Source organism: Astatotilapia calliptera, chromosome 5 (assembly GCF_964374335.1).
Source record: "Astatotilapia calliptera chromosome 5, fAstCal68.1, whole genome shotgun sequence".
Lineage (NCBI taxonomy): Eukaryota > Metazoa > Chordata > Actinopteri > Cichliformes > Cichlidae > Astatotilapia > Astatotilapia calliptera.
The window spans coordinates 9,741,714-9,764,433 of record NC_137426.1 but is presented as its reverse complement, the minus strand read 5'-3'; the positions used below and the strand labels follow the sequence as shown (position 1 = coordinate 9,764,433).

The following is a 22,720-nucleotide window of genomic DNA, read 5'->3' as shown; positions in this document are numbered from 1 at the left end:
CCACAGAGAATTTCTGTGTTTTTGAACAATGTCCAAAATTAAAAACAAAAACAAAAAAACAAAATCCAGGCCTTGTCGAGAGCAGTCTCCTCAACTCTTCCTTGTGTTCTTTTTTGTTGCCCTTTTAAAGGGTAGCTTTCCTACTCAGTTCATCTAGTGTTCAACCTTATATCATCTATAAATTTAGATAAACTCCTTTCCTTTTTCAGTTTTTCTTCTTTTTTTTTTTCTTTAAAAAATTCTTTAAAAAATTATCAGAACAAGCAAACCAAAAAATAAAATAAAATAAAATAAAACAACATCAATGAAAAAAGGTGGAAGATTGAAAAAAATGCGTTGCTGGTCACGTCTAACCTCCCATGTTTCTGGCTCTAAAGGTGGTTTGGCTGTGGGCGGTCTGATGCTTCTTCACAAGGACTTTTGTATTCCTAACTCTCCACAGCTGATCCCAAGGATGGAGGGAGAGTCAGGGTAAGGGGATAGGAGGAGCACGGAGGGAAGTGGAAAAGGGAATGGGAGATGAATGGCAGTCTGGTGGGAAGACCAGACACATTGTCACATGGAAAAAAAAAGAAAAGAAAAAAAAACATCAACTCCATCCTCTGCACCCAGAGCCCTGCATCCCAACCGCCTTATTTTTCCCTCTGCTCCACTTGGGAGGGTCAAACCTCCACCGACTGGATCTGGTTCATCTGTGCCCGCATCATCTGGACACTATTCAAGATCTTCTTTTGATGGCCTGCTAACGTCACACCAACCCTCAGGATGTCACTGGAAGTACAGACAGAAGCAGATGTTAGGCTGATGTTACCACAGGCTATAAAACAGTCTTTCACGACCTATTATTCCATCTATCTTTCAATCTTTCCATCCACCCACAATATGCATGTAAAAGACAAACGGGCATTTGCCAAAAAAGTCAGAAATTGGTAGCAACATATCGCCACATATCACAGTATAATATGACAGCATAAGACATGACACAAGCATTACAACTGAAAAAAACACATGTATGAAAAACGGTTTGACAGTAATCGAACGAAAGCATGAATGGTTTTGACAAGACACAGTTGTGTGTCCATGCACTGAGGTTAGAAATAAAACAAAAATAAAGCTTGAACGTCAGTTGTTTTTTTGTAAAGGAAGTCTTCTGGCTGTCTCTCACCACTAAATCGAATGTATACAATGCCAAAATCGCAACATGTTTTTCACTAAAGTCTACCATAGAGAACATCCGTTACAAAGATCATGAGTTCCCGCTGAAATATCCAGTCCCACATTGTCTCAAGGCTTCGGCCCCAAATATCGCTTGCTTATAATGTGTTTCTTATCCATAAAATAATTAGTTTTCTTTCTTCTACTGCTAAGTCTCAGCAGTAATCAAAGTTGTTGAATTACCCATTACCATCTGTTTTCTTCAAAAGAACTGAAGCTCAACATTTCTGTGAAACAATGTCAGGCATGTGATACTGTTATACACTGACAGCATTTTTTTTAAATCAATTTCTCTACATGTGGCACTCTTAACAAGATTCTATTTTATATGTTTGGGGTAATTGTTCTCCTAGTATTTCATGAAACCGACCCCACATTCTGATGTTTCCTCTTAATCTTTAAAGTGAGGTCAAAGAGAGGCCTGCTGAACACATGGCAGAGAATAAAGGCTGATTTTATAGCTCTGAGCTATTGTGCCGATGGTTCAGCCTTGCAACTGCATTATTACAATCTGCTAATTGCATGCAGTGCTTGCGTCTTTTCGAACAGGCCAGAGGCAGAGTCTGGTGCTCGTTCAAGTTTTAGGTATATATGAGACTCAGCAAACCCACTTCTTGTGATCTTTTTTTCCCCCTTTTTCCTTATCGTATCCAGAATACCAGCAATCATCAGCACTTACTCCATGGTCATCTGAGACACCACATCAAATGTAGTGAAGTCCGCATTGGCAAAGCTGTCTTTATACTGGCCCATCTTGATGGCATCCAGCCACTCATCCACAGTGCTGAAGCTGGAGAAGTCTGGGATGCTGCGGTCCAGGAGAGGGAGATGAACACTGAAGGGGACACAAGCAGGGCCCGTTAAGAACAACGATAATACAAAATGGCAGCTTGAACATCAAAGCCAGTCTAGACCACCTGGGTATGATTCAAAGATGAATTATTACATTACATTTTCAAAATTTGAGACGGAACTTCCAAAAATCCCACCGGCCTTATCCATGAACCAATATTTTCCAAAGTGATTCCTCATAAAGGGTATTTTCCAAATGAAGTGATAGGCTTCAGGGAGCCAATATATTCACTCAGTCTATGTGGAAAATTTGGCCCTTGGTCCTGCAGTTCACCACAAACTAAACTACAGACGGGGATAATGGAAATCAGTAAACCCTGGCTCTCAAAGGAAACTAACACCCAGAGCAGAAACGCTTCAAATGTTTTGAAAATTTTGAAAGTGCTTCAATCGAGGATTTGCCTGAAGCATTCGTGGGAAGGATCTGATCTATCAAACCAAGGCTTTAATTTACATAACCGCTCGGCGCCATGGGAAACAAGAGACAAAAGTTGACGGTGCTGTGGATGACACTGTAGCAAGAGGACGAATTTAGAGAGACAGAGTCTTTTTATGGAGAAAGACTCTGATGCTTATATTCTATCATTGACAAAATCTGTTTTTCACTCACCCTGAAGATAAAGGGGTCATCGCCTTCAGTGTGTTAGGATTACGGATCATCTTGTCAAGGTTGTTAACAATCTGGCTGAACTTGGGCCGGTTGTTGCGGTCCTTCTGCCAGCAGTCCAACATGAGCTGGTGAAGGGCACTGGGACAGTCCATGGGCGGGGGAAGCCGGTAGTCCTGCTCAATGGCATTGATGACCTGCAGGGGGAGACAAAGATTTCTAAGGGCCGCTATGAGGCTCTACAAGGAGGAAACTGATTTTTAGGGAGAAGAGATTTAAGAGCCAATTCTGGAAGATGTGAAGACATCTTTCCTTAATTATAAATAACAATATGATAGTTTAAAATACTGAATTACATGGGCTACATTTGAAAGTATGGATGTTTATCTGACAATATATTATGATACATTACGTTATTAGATTGTTAATTGCAGCAGTGCTTTTGAAAATAAAATCATGTAAGGTAGGAAAAGGAAAAACAAAAAAGATTTACATTTTTATTTTTTGGTAAACTTTACATGTATTTAGTGATATTTCTAAGACTTAGAGAAAAAGAAAAGTATCTTTGTTCAGAGTGCCAAAATAATGGCTCATAAAACTTTGAAAAGTTATAAGAAGCAGCTGCTTTTTATTGGGAAATTAAATCAATTTAATTTTTTAACGATGTAGTATCCCACGCCTAAAAAAAGAATTCTCAATATTTCCCTTACAAATACAGTTATTAATTATTATTATCTTAGCTTTATAGAGTAATGCTCCATCCACAGTAAAAATTCATCACAGCCACATCTAACACAACTAAATCCCGGCGCTGATGCTTTCATTTCTGATTAAATGAAAACATCCGTTAAGCAGTGAACTGCTACAGCCATTACTTTGTGCATTAGTGTGCAAAGTAATGGCTGAAATATTTAAATTACTTTTAATTACAGTTATTCCATATATATATAATATATGTGGAATATTTTTGTACAGAACTCACTATGTTAATTCCGATTTTGAAGAGGTGTGAAACTCTAGTTAGGTCAGTAGGAACATAAACCTTATTCCAACAACTTCACATTTCCCCTTACACTCTGCCAACAGTGACTTAATCTCCGGCCTTTAAAATGTATTTAATGCTTTCTCCCCATTAAGCCACCTTAAATATGTGTCTGACGTGTGCCATGGATGTTGTTGGTCGAGGGAGAACACAGAGGTGGTGCACGGCTAACAGAGTGAAACAACTCAGAGGACACTTGTGACAAGGATGCCCAATCCCCTGCTCATTATCAGGACCATTAAAGAAGCTCCATTCAGACCCAGATTAATCTCATTCATGAGACCTCCAAACGAGGACCCCGATGGAGCAGAAACACTATCTGGAGCTGCTAATAAGATAACTGTTGAGGTCCTCAGTCCCTCTTAGCACATTAGTGTTCTCACTTTCAATTTGAAACTATTTTCATTATCTCTCTCCCCATAATTTGCTCTCCCATCCACTACCCAGAGGGAGATAGAAAATGGAGGCTCCAGTCAAGAGCAGAAATTGTCCACTGAGCAGGGCTGTGCATTTCAAATGATCTGATTATGTCTCTGTGGCGAGTGCGGGGAAATTTTCATATAAAGCCCATGTGTGAAAGCTGCTGTTTAGCTAAGGGAAAGCAGATACGATGGCAAAATGCCTCTCTAAGGAATTTGAGGCTGTAATGAAACTCAGACACCCAAAATGTACCCGTAGTAAGGCCTCATTTAAAATGTTTCAAGGGGAACTTTGTCTAAAGAATTAAGAACAGCCAATTTAAAAATTATTTCAGCAAAAATTAAATACATACATCTTGATTAGTCATGTCCCAGTAAGGCCTCTCTCCGTAGGACATGACTTCCCACATGACAATCCCATAGCTCCACACATCACTAGCAGAGGTGAACTTTCTGTACTGGATAGCTTCGGGTGCAGTCCATCGGATAGGGATCTTCCCTCCCTGTGAACACAAAGGGCACAACCTCAGCAAAAGACGCAAGACCGAAACCTGACCGTCACAGTGTCCTGGCTCCGGAGAGAGACACTGTTCATGGCAACAATGCTGATGGTAATCCAAACTGGGAGATGGATATAACAAAACCCCTGGGAGGAAAGTGTGGTACATGAAATACTGGAGAGAGAGGAAGTAAAGAACAGGTGAAGGGGTGATATTTGTCTTGATAGGGAAAGCAGTCTGGGATTGCACTGTAGTATGCACGCCAGAGCTTGACTTAACCCTTAAAATAACCTATAAAACTTTCTGCCAGCAGCAGACGAATGGAAGCCACGTGGTCATTTGCAAAATCATGTAAATCATTTAGAAGACACAGTTTAATTGACTGCTTGTGTGTCTCGTGTCTCATTAGGTGAAGGGAAGACTTGATTCTTTCATACCAAAGCGCTAGTGTAAGTAGGATCCGACGTATCATCCTCGAGGAAGCGTGAAAGGCCGAAGTCTGACACCTTGCACACAAGGTTGCTGTTGACCAGGATGTTTCGGGCAGCAAGGTCACGGTGCACATAATTCATGTCGGCAAGGTATTTCATGCCCGAGGCGATGCCGCGTAGCATACCAACAAGCTGGATCACTGTGAACTGCCCATCGTTTTGCTGTAAAAGAGATGTATTGAATTACAACCACGTATTGCACGGAGGGGTTCATAAAGAGGAGAAATTCTGGTTCACAGCAGGACAATATGTGCATACAGTTAGACCATCAGTGCAAATTCATCTTTAGATTTGTTAATTCTCAACCAAGTTTAAAAATTGTGTTTTCGGGATCATCAGTCATGGTTTAATATTAAAAAAAAAAACAACTTTCACTGTCTTGCCTTAAGCTTTTTATTAAACTTAAAAAAAAATGTTGTGTCCAGCTTGAGACTCAAAAAGACTATACCTAAAAATACATCCAAAAGGGACATGGTGCTGTGCTCATACACTATAGGCATTATCTATTTGATGCACCAAATAAAATGTGACATTTCAAGCACCACTGGTGATGAAGAGCAGTGGTGTTGTAATGTCACATTTTTTTATGCTTAGAGCTTTTATTTTGTTGCATACAATTTAAACATTCTTTTTTCAGAGATGAAAATGTTAATAATGTCATTTTCTTTCTTTTAACTCTTCCACACACTCTGCTAAAAATGTGCTACAAATCCACACTTTAGTTTAATATAGTTAGATTATATATAGAAAAAAAAACATGTATAGATCTGCCTGAAACCCGAGCCCATAATGTCAGCGTAGAAAGTTACTATAACGTATTGGCTTTCCTTTAACAAAACACATGGAAGACAATGTTTGGGTTTGTCCAACTCTGCTCAGCACGGACGGGCAGGACTAAGCTAGGTCTGGCTGGCAGTCTACAGCTGTTCCCCGCCCTGGTTTGGTTAGGGCTTTACCCCATACGTGGGGAGCGTCTGGAGCAGTGGTGCAGCTGTGACTCCAACTGTGCACACCTGCACTCTCCCCACCACCCACCACGTTGCCTGGAAAACAAAAGATTCCACAGGATGGTGCATGGGAGCTCAGAGCCGGGTGTGAACAGACAAAAAGGCTAAGAAGTGGAATTGGAAGGGCAGGCAAACAAGGCCCAGAGCACAGCCAAATTCCTCTAGCCCATTTTTCTTTCAAACACTTTGCTGCTCATTAGCCAAGTGGATGCTTCTCCTCACGTCAAGCTGCTCCTCCTTGTCTACCACAGCAATTAAGCAGAATGCATTATTCATGAAACTTTTCTCACAAATACACAGTGCCACCTCATCTGAAAGCTATGTTTGCATATACTTTAATTGGAAAGATTCATCCAAAGTCTTTGGGGTCAGACTAACTGGAAGTAATACCCATGAATTTGTGAATGAAGGTCTAGTGTGACTAATATGAAAGCAGTGTTTCACATTAGAGACAGAATTTCATTTTTTGTACTTTCTCACCTCATATTGAGCTGCAGACACAACCCCCAGCCTTGATCGATCTATTCCTTTCTCTACCTTGCTGCAGGTTTGCTGCAGAAGGCAGCAGGGGAGACAGTCCTCCTGCAGGCAGCTCACTGCAGTGACCATTTAAACAACCGCCCACCAATCACCTCAGAGAAGACACAAACCATGTTCGGAGGCTTTGACACTGTCAGCAACTGTTGTCATAAACTGTCACCATGAGGCGTTGCAGGCGTTCCCTGTTGCTTTGAGTACAATGTGCTGTCAAATATGTTTAGCAAAGATCTAAATATACACAAACACCATGAGCCACAAGATCAAATTCCAAAAAGAGACGATCCTTTCCCTCTCAGAGGTCAGAGGCAGAATGCAAAGAAAGATTTTGAAACCAGTCTGAGCAGTATACTGACAGGAGCTTGGATGTTTGTTTCTTAAGTCATGGCCTAGGAAAGCTAAACTGGAGGATATCATTTAAAGAGATAGAGACTGTTCTCTGGTAGTTAATAATTAACCAAAAATACCATGGGAAACAAAGAAGAAAGGCAGTGGTTCTGGTGTTCACTGAGAAAATGGAAATTAAGCAATAAGGCTAGATTAATCCATATAAAATATACAAATCTACTAGTCTAAGATGCATTTTTATTTCACTCACATCCCAAGACAGATGGTAAAGGTTTGTCTGATATCTCATCTCATATCCAGTATCATTTTTAAACATCTGACATCTCATTTTAACTCTAGCAAAGTATCTTAATTATTTATGGGGGTTGTAAATGGCAGAGCATGCCTGCCTCATTCTAATATCCTTCTCTGGTTAAGATTATGAAAATTAAAAATCTTGGGAGCAATCCTTATTTCTTGTCAAGGAGTGGTTGGTGGGAGGGTCTTTGTATCCATAGTCTGATATGTATGTGCATCCATACACATTGCAGCATATTAAGTAGAAAGAGTAAACACAAGTAAAGACAAGAAAAATAGAAAAGCACACAGACAGTGCTGCAGTCTACCTTAAAATGCTTCTATATTTATTATTGGTTTCACTTTGAAGAGAAACTCGGAGTAAAAAATGTTAGTGCTGGGGTGAACACACATTCAGTGTGTGTGAGATGCATGATTGATGAGAACAATTTTAACACTGTAACTCACTGACTATACTGGAGAGATTTTATGAATAATATTTCCTTGAACTAAGACTAAACGAGTGCATAAATGACATCAAATTATTTGAGAAGTACTCGTGTAACTGTCAGTGTGCGTTTGCGTGCACGTGTCTATGTGCAAATACCATTTAGTATTCTTGGTTGTGATGCATCTAAATAACCAGCAAACTAATATGACTGAATGATTCATGTTTTCATATTAACACTGCAATCTGAAAACCACCCTACTTACAAAATGCAAAAGCTGCAATTTTACATTTTGAGAAGAACTTCACAAACTGTAATTAACAGTGCATTAATAATCAGGAGATGCTAAAAAAATTCAAACTGACAACTGTGCATTTCTTCAACAACCATTGGAGGTAAATTTACTGAAGTGAAGCTAATTAGCATTAATTCCGTGATTTGGCATAGCAACTAAAATAAAAAAAAAAAAAATGAAAACCTTGTTTTCTTGATAATAATATGCTCTTGTCATAGTAGGGGTGATTGCCTCTTGTCAGTTTTTGACAGGTAGTTAGCAGGAAACAGCAGTTGTCTAGTGTAACAGACACTGTTGTCAAAAAACTCATTCTGCTAATACCATCACATCAGTTTTTAGGCTTGTCACAAGAAAAGCCCTGAATTGAGACCTCTAAGATTCAAAGCAGTGAAGCAGTTCATCTTGTCAGTGTGTGAAGTTAATGTTACTGTTAGCAAAACAGCTGCAATAAAGAGCTTTCAGTTTCATAAGTCAGTCTGACTCACTGCCAGTTTGTCATTATTAATATACGGCTAACCATGCAACTAGCAGCAAACATAAATCAGTGCAATAATTATCTCATTTAGTACTATGTAGACCACATAAATTAAAATTTGTAGAAGAAGACTAAATCACAGGCGCAATATTGAGACAAAAAAAAATCTATCACGGATGAGACCCAGGCTAAATAATGCAAACATGTAGTCACTTACTCTGAGGAAAGTGTCCAGAGATCCATTTTCCATGAACTCAGTGATGATCATAACGGGACTGCTCTTGGTGACCACACCTTCCAGATGAATCACATTAGGATGGTCAAACTGGCCCATGATACTGGCCTCGCTTAAGAAGTCTCGCCGTTGCTTCTCTGTGTAGCCAGACTTCAGTGTTTTTATCGCCACAAACATCTCCCGTTTACCTGGAAGCTTTAGGTTGCCACTGCACACCTCCCCAAACTCCCCTGCAAAGAGGTTGCATAGAAAAAATTGTTTAATTAAAGTTTGCATCAACTGCTATTTAGAAATCAGCAAACATTGCGTCGTATTCTGGCCACGTTTCAGTCAGATTTTTCCATTACCTGCACCAATGACCTGTTCAATCTTCACACAGGATATATCAATCTCCTTCGCAAACTCCCTCACAGCCTCATTGGGATCCTCATATGTGAACGGATCAATATAAATCTTCATTCCTGGAGTCACTTGTAAAAAAGGAAAGTACAGCTATAATATTTGATTCCTGTGGTCATGCTTACACTGCTGTGGCTTGACAGCCAAATGCAGTGAGGCACATTAACAAGCAATTCACCTTGCATTCACACACTCCTGTACAATTATGGGATTTCTGGCGTGACATTCAAGCGATGAAGGTTGAAAGATGGAAGCAGTAGTGTAGTTACAAATAGAGGTTATAAGTAGTGCCTCATGGCTATCGTGCATGGCTATTCAGGCAGCAAGGACATGGTACCTCCAGTCCTATGATAAGGCAGGTTAAAATATATATGTATAATCTCCTGTGAGTCATAGTGCCATTAACACCCAGGAAAGAAACCTGGACCATATATCAGAATTGCTTAGCCCCACTCCAAGAAATAAATTGGCTATCCTAAGCCCTAGTGCCAGGTAAATTGGCTTAAGGTGGCTTTTAAGCATTCAGGGACTTAAGTGTCCCAAGTTTTAAATCCGATTATTAAGCTCATACCTACACATCAAGCCAGAGGCTATTTGAATGGATACTGAACTAATGGTCCACTGCAGAGCTAGCCGAGCTAGCAGACTGCCTCAAAACCTGGCACACAACGCTGAAGAAACACGGTGCAGAGACGAACAGATGGAGACGATCTTACCAGGAAACCCCCCACCCCATTTACTAAACCCTAAAATCTCTTCCCAAGCTGTAGCACTGTTTAACAGACCACCTTCATGCGATGGCAAAGACCACCAAGAGCAAGGGCAGAAGTCTGAACTGTGACTGGTGTGAGGACAGAATGCACAAAGGCACACTGGCTTCTGATGTTAATAGCTGTGAAATACCCACGCCTTTCACTAGCACAGTGAAACTGAACTAAACTAGAATTCTTCACACAGAGGATTTTACACAAAAAAGATGAAGCAGAGTGGTAATTACAAAATAAAATAAACAAATTTAGATTAGGTCATAAACTTGAGCTCAAAACAGATCTCTGTTTCTCCAATCATGCAGGACAGAGACAGATTAGCTTTAAGATCTTAGATGAAGCAGTGGTGAAATTACTCAGTCCTTTTTCACAGATTTATCTCTGCATTATTGTCCCTATGATATTGCACTGCCTGAAAACGAAGAAAATCATTGAGTAATTTCATTCATTCAGAGTCTTTTGAATTTTTTAACAATGACAAATGACTCACGTGCATTAGCATGCTAATGGCCTTAACGTGAGTAAAGACTGACCTATTTCTGGCACAATGGATTTAGTTAACTATGAAATGTGTTTCACAGTACACACAGACACGCACACACAGACACGCACGCACGCACACACTTGGAACACTGGTTTTGATGTGGTTAAATCCAAGCTCTGAGTGAGCAGATCCAAATAACAAAGTGGGGGACGAGCAAATAATGGGGTGCTGTGCAGGGCTGTAGCCAAGGACACCAGCATGCAAGGTGGTAGCCATGGAGACAGGTGTGTGTGGCAGCATGAGGTCTGAGTGATAGCCATGGAGATGACTATGTGACGTGGTAGTCATGGAGACAGGTGTGTCTGGTGCAGGAGGAGGAAACAATGGTGACCGCAAGCAGAGAGGAGTGGTGGTTTACTCACTGTGGCCACTGGTGTAGTGCTGCAGCTTGTCTGTGTATTCTGAATCTGCCCTGTCAAAGCCACGCCTCCTGGGGGAAAGACAAAGAACTCTAGCACTGGTTCAAGGAAAAGGAGCAGGGAGGAGGAGAGAAACAAATCAAACACCCCCAGGTCTACCTAAACTGAGGAGATTGCTGCAAGCCAGGACTTGGTGAGCAGAGAAGCCTTTTGCTGTACAGAGAAAAGTATCCAGCTATGCAGTCGTACTAATTCGATTTTCTTTCCAGTACACAACAGTTGGGCAACTGCATGAATCTGCATGTCTCTCCCTCCTTCCCCAAATTCATATAATGATAACATGGGTGGGGGTTATTGGTAAACACATAAATCTCAATTTTCAATTAGATAAGCTTGTATAGTAATCGGTAACATCACAGAGACTCTTCAAACAGAACATGACAGAGGTCTTCTTCACAGATAAATAAATACAAAAATATCAGGTATTGCCAATTCCTACAGATCTTCCAATAAATACTTGAGGCTTTCGCCAAAAACAAGTTAATCCCTCATTGACTGCTAAAATCCCCAAATTCAGCTACAGAAAACGAAGAAATTTGTCCTCAAGTTTTTTGTTACTAAGACTCGAGTATCTGTTACTTAGCACTGTAGGTATGCACTTCATCGTTTCTGCTTATGAATCCAACTTGTAACTAAGCGCACCACCATAACCAGATATCTCAGAGCGCCACCCTAAGTTCTGGCTCAAAACAAAACAAACAAAACCCTAACAAGATTATACTTCGGTTAGATGAAAAAGCAATTTTTTAAATTCTGTTTCTGTATCATAGTTTTAGCCACTGAGCTAGTTTTTAGTATTACAGACTTAATATATGGCACATCAGATCAGATTCTTTTTACCTTTTTTTTGCACTGTATGATCTACAGCATAGGTGTCAAACTCTGGCCCGCGGGCCAAATTTGGCCCACAGCCTAATTACATTTGGCCCGCGAAGCCATACCAAATTACTATTAGAGCTGGCCTACTGGTATTATACAGCTAATATATATATTGTTTAGTATTAAGCTTTGCTTGTTCCATATTCAGTTTTTCAGCAAAACGTGTTTTAGTCCATAAGAAAAGATTCATTCTTATATGTGGAGGAATAAATATATTTCAATAAATATTAACATTAGCCCGCAACTTTGTTCCAGTTTTGAATTTTGGCCCACTGTGTATTTGAGTTTGACACCCCTGATCTACAGTATGTCATCACGATCTATGACAGTGACATGTCTAAGCAAAATAGCCTGCCTACATAGTAAAAAAAGAAAAAAAAAAAGGGTTAGATCTCCTATAGAACACTGAAAAATTAATCTTGTCCATTCTTCTGTGAATTAAAATGCTGTACAGGTGGATGGCTACACTTTTAATTTAAGCGGCCATAATGAGAACTGAATTCTTAATCTTGCATTATAAACCTCTGGCACCGTCTGAGTGTGAGCATCCAAAGAGCTCTAATTTCAGAGATCCAGACTTTTATTATTAAAGCACATTTTATTATTTTTGCTGCTGCGAGACTGAAACTTATTAAGAATTAATATATGTTAATCAAATTGTTTTCATCGCTGCAAAATCACATTTATGAAGCCATGACCCCGAATAAGCTTACTAATAAAAACTCAACAAATAAAAAGTGCTCATGTTGCAGGCCTGTTCAGACATTATATCAGCGAGCAGTTTAATAAACTCTGTGTCAGAACTGACTCACCGATTACAGACGATGATGATGACAACCACCGCGATGAGGAACACCAACCCAGCAGCTGCTGAGCCAATGATGAGAGGCAGCTTCTCCTGAATGCTGGTGTTGTATTCCGCTGTAGAAAGAAAAAAGATATATAGATAAACACAGATAAACATGTGTCATGTAAAAATACACACACCCACGCACGCAGAGTCACAAGCTGAAACATATGGGCAAGCGTCTGAGCCACTGCATATGGAGGGAGCAATGGGTGACAGACAAACATACGGCTCGGTGAACCGATGAGCATTTTGGCATCTTGACTGGTTGCATGCACCATTTTCCAAAGCACAGTGAATGTGTTCAGATGCCACAGATATGGACAAATCATCTGGCAGAAAGTGTGTGAAGTGAGAGAGAGCATGTTTGGGTGAGACCCAGACTGATCAGGCAGCCAAAAATGGGAAACCAGCTACTGAATGTGCACACAGCCACGGCGCCAGATTCTTTTCTTGAGTACCACGAATGATAAACAACTTTGCAATCTTCCAGACAAATGGGTGTGTGAGTTTCCCACTGCTTTTTAGTAATAGTTAATAGTTCATAATACGATGTAATGTAGGTGGTAGTAGAAAAAAAACCACATTTATTAATGAACAATATTCACCACCAAGATGTTATTTACAACTACGTCATGTTTGTATTATTTATTTTTATTATTTACAAAGTTGTGTGGGGCTAGAAGTGTTGCCTAAATCATTAATAACATATAATAAACTCTTTGGAGTCTTCAATCATTCATCAAGAATAAAGTTAGTGCAAGTGATTGATAGTGTGCTGATGTAGGTTGCTGGAACTCTGCTGAGAATTCGCTGATGTAATAATTTCTCTGTACAATTGTATTTGTTTTTTAAACTTTGATGTGAATACAGTTTAATAATTAATTAAAGCATCTGTGCTTTTCTTTTGAAACCCCAGTTTCAAAAATATAGTTACAAGCACAGTAGTTTCTGTTTTTTCTGTTTAACTTTTCATTTGCTAGTCATTTTTCCTTTCGTCTTCTTTCAAACACACACACACACACACACACACACACACACACACACACACACACACACACACACACACACACACACGTTAGAGTCTATGTTTACACAATATTTACAGGTACGAGACAGTTTGATACCTGTAGCATTAGCACGGCATCAAGGATATTTGTATTAAAGGCTGAAGACGGCACCGCAGGCACAGGAAATATGATGTTCAGAGGGGGAAAACCCAGGCTTGGTTCTAAAATTAAACAATTCCACTGATGTCTTCTAAATGTTCTTCGTCTTTAGTTATATTGCAGTACAAAGATAAGGTATCGCAGTACCTTGTGTTTGACTTGAAAGCTTAAAAACAAAAAAGCTACATTTTTTCTTTTCATAAAGAAATCTGTTTAACAACACAAAGGAAAGAAATCTGCAGCGCTGAAAAGGAGGATAGTAATTATTATACGAATAAAATATTTAAGATTGCTCTTGCTGAAAAAAGGACAATGGAAATAAGAATATGACTTCAAGGCCTGTCTTATATGGTTTCGGGTATTGGGATTGTTTACACCACAACATGCTTCCTTCGCATTCCAGCAGCTGTCTGAATTCATACTATACAACATGGTGTGTCGGCAGGCCACGCATGAAAGGTGATAACAGCCCTGCGTGCTCTGGTGAACATTGGCTGAATTCTCACCCTCAGTCATGGTCTGGAAGTACAGTTTGCCACTGTAACGTCCAAACCCAGCTACGGTGCGGGCCCGGACCTGGAACACGTAGATGCTTCCTGGCTTGAGGCTGCGGATGACTGCAGTGTTGGTCTGGCTTCTGATAGTGGTAGAGTTATATTCTGATTGGTCCTGCAAGAAAAAAGCATGTTAAAGAAAACAAAATGTTACATTTGGGAACATTAGTAATAACAGTCTTATAAGAATTATGAACTACTTCTTAAAGTAGAACCCAGAAGAGACAAATAATTCAATAGTATCGACAAGCGCAGCATCTAGCACTTATAAGGAATTTAATATATATATAGATATGTATATTTTTCTTATCTTCATTCATCACGCTGTGTTGTTTTAAACTGTGTGTATATTAATCACATTGTACCTGCTATGTTTGGAGCTGGAACAGTGCAGAGGAAAAAAAACACTGATAAATTTCCTGACTTCTCTACATTTCTTTTAAATTCAAGGTAACCTCAAGAGAACTAATATCAATCATTTGCTACCACAAAAATAATGCAGTGCTTAATGAAGAAGCATGACTGAAAGTGCTCCAACAGCCGCAGTTAAGAAGGTAGAGTTGGTGGCAGTTCTAGGTCAGTCGGCTTCTTTGAGCCATACGTTGTGATGATCAGAGTTGTATTTCACCACCACGCTCTTCCTCTCCCGAAAGCTGACAGGTTTGAGAGCAGAGACTCTTTTAACTGCTCCCTTCAATGCAGTGCTCAGCGCACACTTCTGAGTCACAGCAGGGGTCAAGATGATTGTTTTGACAGCTCTCTCCAGCAGTGTCAGAAAAAGGAATTATACTCAAAAGTGGAATGGCTCAGCATGTAGACAAAAGCTTGACAAATGCTGCTTATGTGTGTGCAAATACGTGTGTGTGCTATGTCTGTGAATGGCTATATGTATTTAAGTGAACGTTCTGCTCAAATCAATGCACGTTTCTCACTTCAAGCGTTGTTGTGAGAAAGTATGCCTATTTGGTGGAGCCTGCCCCTTAAAAACTATTTTTACAGCAGTCAGTGTACCATTGTTTTAACCACAAGTCTGCATCAGTCCCCAGTGGCTGTTACTGCAGGCCTGAGCATGGCTTCCTTTCCCAGTGACGTCTGCTCATTCTCTATAAATGAAAGAGGGTTTGACAAGCTCTTTCTACAAGCTTTATATGATCTACTGTGGGCAGACATTCTGAATTTAAATTAACAAACAAACAAAAAAAAGCTTAACAAATGACACTAACTGGCCACTCCATTAGATATACCTTACTAGTACCTAGTTGGACTCATGCTGTGCCATTTACACTACGCTCAGTTAGTTCTAAAGTGTGCAACAGAAATGTGCCCATATTATTACACCTCCACCAGCAGCCTAAACCTTTGATGTCAGGCAGGATGGGCCCATGCTTTCATGTTATTTATGCCAAATTCTGGCAGAAATTCAGACTGATCAAACCAGGCAACATTTCTCAGATCTTTTATTGTCCTGTTTTGGTGAGTTTGTGCAAATTGTAGCCTCAGTTTTCTGTTCTTAGCTGACAGGAGTGCCACCCTGTGTGGTCTTCCTCTGCTATAGCCCATGGTTCAAGGTTCAACATTTGCGTTCAGAGATGCTCTTCTGCATACCTTGGCTGTAATGAGATGATACTGCCTTCCCAATAGCTTAAAGAGGTTTGGATATTCTCTTCGGTCATCAGTATAACCCAGAGAACTGCAGCGAGCTGGATACTTTCTTTTTCTGACCATTCTCTGTAAACCCTAGAGATGGTTATGTGGGAAAGTTCCAGTACATCAGCAGTTTCTGAAAAATTCAGACCAGCCCGTCTGGCATCAACAACCACACCACATCCAGAGCCACTTAAATTCACTTTCTTCCCTATTCTGATGTTTGGTTTAAACTTCCGCCTAAATGTTCTGTGTTGCTGCCATGTGTTTGGCTGATTAGAATTTTTTATATCAAACCAAGCATCCTGTGACTGTATTTATTTATTCTAAAATGGGAAAAAAAGAAATTGAATTCATTTTTATGAGTACGAGTAAAGAGTGTGTGTTCAAATGAATGTGCATGAGCTGTACCTTCTCATAATACCGCAGTTCATAGTCTAGGATGACTCCATTAGGCTGGTCGGGCTGGGACCAGGAGAGGGTGATGCTGTCAACAGTACGGCTCACCTGGTGCATTATAGATACAGTCGATGGAGCTGTAAAGAGATAACAACAACAGCATATTAAGTAAAAAGCAAATCAATCACCACCAACTTCACAGTCATGCTCAGGAGAGTTTTACAGGATCTTTAAAGTCACAGCCAAACACTGGGTTCTGCAAAGGTGTAAGGCTATAAAATCTAATGTAATAAAGTGGAGTCTCCTGTTGGAGAGTTTCATGGCTAGGAAGCATTTCAAGTTGGCAAGTGACAACACTAGCTAAATCACATAAACAGCGTCACGGGACTTCCCAGTATCAACCGTGACTTTCATGGGATTAATTCCCGCTTGTTTTACTGTTGATAACAGACTACCTTCTACAAATAAATCATTTTAAAATCACCAGACCATCATATATTACATGAAGAAAGCACATTTTGAAGCCAAATAAACTAAACAAATTGAGCAAATAACACGAGCCACAAAGAGTCTACACAAAATTCTTACCAAGCTGTTTTTGTCCTCCCGCATTCCTGTTTTATTAAGAATTTTTTAAAAAAATGGTGTTTTCTCTGCCAACATTTTTTGCAATTCCACCATTTATAAAAAATAAATAAGGCTGACTGTTGACTGTGATGGACTGGCTTAGTAATAAGATTAAGTCAAGCTGATTTTAAAGAATGCTGCACAATTGTTTGGCTGGAACGTTAAGTATCCATTTTCTAGTTAAATATTCAAAACTTTTGATCTGTTTGCCTAACAACAACAAGTAAATGGCCTAAAAGGTAAATCCCTCTGGTAATAGTATATAGTTAGGAGTTTTAATATTTGATCACACATTTGTCAGGTCTATCTTGAATAGTATTCTCTGTGTCATAAAGACATTCTTTAAAAAACAAAGCTTGTTTTTTGAATTTTTTTGAAACATTTGTTTTGTTTTTGTGAGTTTAAAACTTATTGGGCATAGAGAGAAAATATTTTTCAAGGTTGTGACATTAGTGAAGTTCTTTTTTCTTTTATGTAGCAAAACAAGTGAAATTATTTTTTACTCCATTGCCTGATTTTAATCATACATGTGTTTTCGAGCAAACTGAGTCACAAAGTAATTTAAACGTCTTACATCATGGGTGGTCTACTCTGGTCTTACACAGCTCAGTGACCTAAAATTCTGTCAGGTCGGGGGGGGGGGGGGGGGGGGGGGGGGGGCGTGAACACCTCAAGTCATCTAACATCCATTATGATTAGTTCAGGGTGCTGCAGATCAGTGTTAAGCTAAGAGAAGCTAAAGGGAATGTATGGGAAGTCTGGCAAGGCCTCCAGGCCTTAATGTCTGCTCCTCTGAGTGTGTGTGAAAGGGTAGGGTGGGTTAGGGTGTCAGAGAAGGAGGGGTGCTGGGCAAGATTTATGGACACCAAGCCCCATGCTCATCCCCTACAGACCCGTGCTGCTCACACACACAGCCCTCAACCAGCAACAAAGTGGCTCCCCAGAGTCCCAGCAATAAAGTCAAAAGTCTCTCCACCGGCACGCGTTCTCTATGGAAAATCCACTGACTGGAAAACTACAACTGCCACGCCTCTATAATCTAAGACTCTAAGGCTGTGTGTGTGTGTGTGTGTGTGTGTGTGTGTGTGTGTGTGTGGCTTTTTCATATTCAATAAAACTTTCATTCTTGTTGTGAAACACTTACAAGTGAGTAACAGGAAGGCACATCTTTCTAACTACTGTCCTAAGGCAGGGGATAAAATATCATATATAAGTAAACATATTGACTGAATGAGCCAATGACTAAAAAGTCCCATTTTTAATCTTACTCATTATAATTAACCAATCAGCCAAGCTGTTAATGCCCTCTGACCAAAACAGAAGCATCCTTCTGATGCAACAAATTATGATGTCTCATATAAACAGTGATATTAAAGGCAATGAGTATGTTCTCATGTATTACTGCCAGAAGATAATAAATTGAGGTTCTGTATTTCATCTCAGCAAAGCACTTAAACCATGACGGCCTGTGACTCTGCAAGTACATCATGCCCCTATCCTTGAGCCAGAGGTACAGTAATGTATACAGTATCCAGCCAGGACACCAGTCATAGGAATCTCTTCCATCTCCAAGTTCTTTTGCTAGTTTGGTTGCAGTCACAAGACGACGGCCTAATAAGGCAAACTGTGACTCTAAGGAGGACTCACGAGTATCACATTACGGATGTACATAGCATATATTCAAGACTGCCACATGGCCTTTCCTGCATAACATTTCTATTAAACACACAGTGCAGCCTTGCTTAGTAACCTGATACAGGGCCACAGAAACAAAGGCAGCTCATGTATTCATGTTCAGAGGATGGACACATGCCAACATCGAAAGCTGTTGGAGGGGAACACTGTGGTTTTCTTCTGTTAAAGGACAACTTCCAGACAGAGTGGCAGTCGCCATGTCTGGGCTCAAGAAACCGATAAGGGGCGGTGCAACTAAAAACAAACAGATTAAGATTAAATGATGACATGACTGAGGTGAATACTAAGTAAGAATACCAAGTGTTGAAACATCACGCTTGCAGGGAAAATAAGAATGCATTTATGAATATAAATCCAGCTGTGCTGAACTTTTCAAGTCAGTTCAGTACACACATTTCAAGCTAAGCTGCAGAATGTAGAAGTATGCCAAGTCAGCCTTTCATTGCATTAAGAGCTACAGCACTGATTCACATATGAAAACCATTTTCAGACATCCCATTGATGTACTCCAAATCTACAAGTCTCCATTATATTCCAAATCTTAAAGTGTACCGAGAATTCTTTTCCACAAGTCCATCTATAATTTGAAGGGTTGAATAAATACTTGGTTTCCATTGTGTCAACATTAGTCACTGAGTTATGCCACTAAATACATATTGTAGCTGTTTCAAACAATTTTCTTTGTTGTTACAGTAATTATTTTTAAATCATGTGGATCCTGCTCCATTAAAGATAATTAGGAATTAAAAACAAAGATGTGAAAATCTTCCCTACCATTTAAACGAAGTAAGCCAATTTTCTGTCAAGTAAGATCAATGTCTTCATAGTGAGTGAGCTGCGCTTGCAATGGATGCTTTCGTTTTCTCAATGAATCCTCTGTTCATGTTCTTAAAACTAATGAAGCAGCTATAATGGCAAAGACAGAGATTGCACATTCATATAATTTGATTAGATTGCTGAACCTAAAAGATAAATGCTGGGACCTAACTGGAGTATTTTATTATTTTCCCATACGTTACAGAATAGTGAGGGCACCAGGACAAGGACTGTTAGTGATAATCACAGCCGATACAATATCTTTGTCACAAGCATGCTTCTTCTGTTTCTGTGCCCTCGTATGATTATTATTTATTTTGTGTGACTGCATTTAACTTCCTGAACTCCAGTATAACTAAACTTATAAATAGCTCAGAGATAATCAGACTAATAATCAAATCAAATAATGAATACGCTGGGGCCTGGGGAGGAGTGCAATCGCATTGCTTAATTGTGAGAAGATGGGAGGCCCCAGCTGTTATAGGAGAATTAGGTTTCAGACCCCACATTATTAACCCAGCCTGGGATCTGATATGGAAGACAGTGCTTTTGGAGTCTATTCTAGCATGACACTCTGGCCTTTGCTCACAAGCAGAGAATACAAAGGCTCTGTTTTGCTTAACATCACTAATAGATCTTTCGCTGTTATGTTCTAACATAACAGCGACTTCCCTAATCAATTATAGACAGGGTTTAGGGGGATATTTTCACTCATTTAAATCCAAGGCAATTTAATGGGGCATGCTTCTGCTAACACACATAGATAAGTGTGGCTTTCCCATGGAACCGGTGTGAGATTAGGACCTAGTACTGCTTTGGTGAAAAAGAGAGTACATGCCCACTGGAGAGCTCCCTCAGTAGCTACATACCTTCAAGGGCTTTTTTTCCTTCTCGCAGTAGGAATGCTAACCTGACTTAATAGCACAGCATAGAACAGCTGGAAAACCAACAAGATAGATGTTGCGATTTGAGCTGTGCTCTACACATGTCATGTGTTTCATGATGAAAATGGAAAGGCAGGGGTTCAACTAGAAAAGTTGATAAGCCCAGCTACTATGACCAGCCCAAGAAACTACTCACCCATTATAAGGCCATTATGTTACCTGAGGCAAGAGGAAAAAGCAACTGTGTAGATGCAGCTTAGTTTTTTTCTTTTACTTTTTTGTAATCTTGTTTCAGCATCTTAACTTTCTGTCTATATCCCTTTGCTGTGTGTGAAGGCCCAAGTTAGCAAGTGTTAGGGGAAAGGGTACAAGCTTAATAAAGTCTGAACTTCACTGTCAGGCCATCTCTTTATGTTCTGCTCTATTTTAAAAAGCAGTCTCCTTCTTACACAGCTGATAATTACATGAAATTTATTAAAGTGCCCATTATCTGTGCTGGAAAAACATTCTTACATTACTTGCGCTGGAGAGCAGCTAACCTGAATTAGAACTAAAGAAATACAGAAAAGGGGCTTTTAAGATATTTGATGGTCGATTTCAGCGCAGACAGGGGCCTCCTTCAGGGTTATAAGAACTGAAAAAGCTCCTTTAGACTGAGTTACATAGCGTTATGTTTGGCTGAGCAGTGGTGGGAAAAAAAATCACAGTAATCAAAATAATGATTTTACTTCCTGCAGCTAACAGATGACACCACCTGATGGTTTAATACTTTTCACTCTGTTCTATATCAGTCAACGCAGCACAGCCAAAAGGTGAAAAACATTCGCTGGCACATGAATCATGTTTCTGAGAAAGTATATGTTTGAGGCTTTTTATCTGCATCTTTCTTGCATCACTCTGTGTCTGCAACCATGTGGCTCTGATTTGATTAGATGTTCTGCTGCAGAGAACCATGCTATGATTTGGGGAAGATGGGGGAGGTAGCAAGAACAGGTCAGGGCTTGTAAATCCCTTTTTCCTTTCATTGTAAAAAATCAGTTTTCCTGCAGAGCAATCTCTCCCAAAGGGCTCAAAGCAGCTGGTCTTCTACCAGGCTCTCTCCTAAACAGGCTGCCACTGCTCCAGTCTCTCGACTGCCGTCCATTTATTAGCAGCACGTTGAGATGTCTTAAAGAGAGAAGCCCATATTTGCATGTACTTTTAGCATGCTGGCAGCCTGCCCTGTTTCCCCAGCTGAAAAGGATTGCGGCTTCTATATCTATAAAGATTTTCCAGCGCAGTTAAGCTACAAAAGTGAGATTTCAGTTCATCAAGCTTTAAACCATCTGCACTGGAAAAGATTTGCGGACTTTAACGCACTCACACATCTATAAGCTAATTCTAAAATAGGCGATTCAGAGGTTTGACCAGTTTTCAGATGCTTGCAGAGGTTAGCGTTTAATTCTAATCCAATATATAAAATCTGCAGGCAGAAGAAATGCAAGCCAGGTTAGTATATGTGGACAGAGGGAGGGAGGGATATTTATACATTTTATAATCAAAACCAGTACATCTCTTTAGTGACTGCATGTTGGTGGATCTAACAAGGACATGCATGGTAGTGAATGACTGTCACTACAAAAGTTGATAGACTGCGAAAATAAACCAAGGGCAATCTTATACCAGACGGTTTCATGTGTTGTATATAAACACAAGAGAAACTGTCAAAGCTGCTGCCAAATCACACGGATTCTTAAAATTCTTAAAAGTTTTCTTTTAATACAACAAACTTTGTACATTCTCACCCACCCATTTCAACTGTTAAACACTTCAGATGGACTAAAGAATACAATATGTGTGTTGTTTGCTTCTGTGGGCAGACTTGGGCATTACAAACAAAGTCTGAGCTGTCTGGCACAGGGATATGCGTGGAATTACATTTGTGTCAAAAGCAGCACGCGAGATAAAACATGAGCGCGAGAAAATAACTTCATTTCATAGACGCAGGTATTCATTGCCTCTCTCAGAATTCAATTCCTCGCTTGTAAATTCAACAACCCGTACACGTAGAACAGAGTTATCATACTTTTATTTCATACTGCCTTTTTGTTTTTAACTCAGTTTAGTTTCAGTTAGTTAGATTTTCCTGTTTCGGTTTAGTTTGTATTGTTTGGAAAAGTTTAGTTTTAGTTTTGTTTTTATTAGTTTCAGTGTCTTATTTTATTTATCATTATTATCATAATTATTACTATTACTATTATCATCATCATTATTATTATTATTATTATTATTATTATTATTATTATTATTATTATTATTATTATTATTATTATTATTATTATTATTATTA

At 39.6% G+C, this 22,720-nt stretch overlaps 1 protein-coding gene across 4 annotated transcripts in view; it reads right to left on the bottom strand.

Moving 5' to 3' along the window:
* Positions 1-209: 209 nt before the first annotated feature.
* Positions 210-22,720, bottom strand: part of ephb2b (eph receptor B2b) — a 120,495-nt gene continuing 97,984 nt past the window's right edge. The window contains exons 6-16 of one of the 4 annotated variants that reach the window (XM_026167135.2): positions 16,382-16,506; positions 14,279-14,441; positions 12,569-12,677; positions 10,821-10,888; positions 9,096-9,218; positions 8,731-8,978; positions 5,073-5,288; positions 4,489-4,638; positions 2,678-2,871; positions 1,895-2,050; positions 210-771 (exon numbers count right to left, since the gene is read on the bottom strand). In XM_026167135.2, the coding sequence (XP_026022920.1) occupies positions 663-771; positions 1,895-2,050; positions 2,678-2,871; positions 4,489-4,638; positions 5,073-5,288; positions 8,731-8,978; positions 9,096-9,218; positions 10,821-10,888; positions 12,569-12,677; positions 14,279-14,441; positions 16,382-16,506 (1,661 nt within the window). In that variant the 3' untranslated portion in view covers positions 210-662. The remainder of the gene's footprint in view (positions 772-1,894; positions 2,051-2,677; positions 2,872-4,488; positions 4,639-5,072; positions 5,289-8,730; positions 8,979-9,095; positions 9,219-10,820; positions 10,889-12,568; positions 12,678-14,278; positions 14,442-16,381; positions 16,507-22,720) is intronic. The other 3 variants (XM_026167138.2, XM_026167137.2, XM_080301685.1) reach the window with 3 other exon arrangements.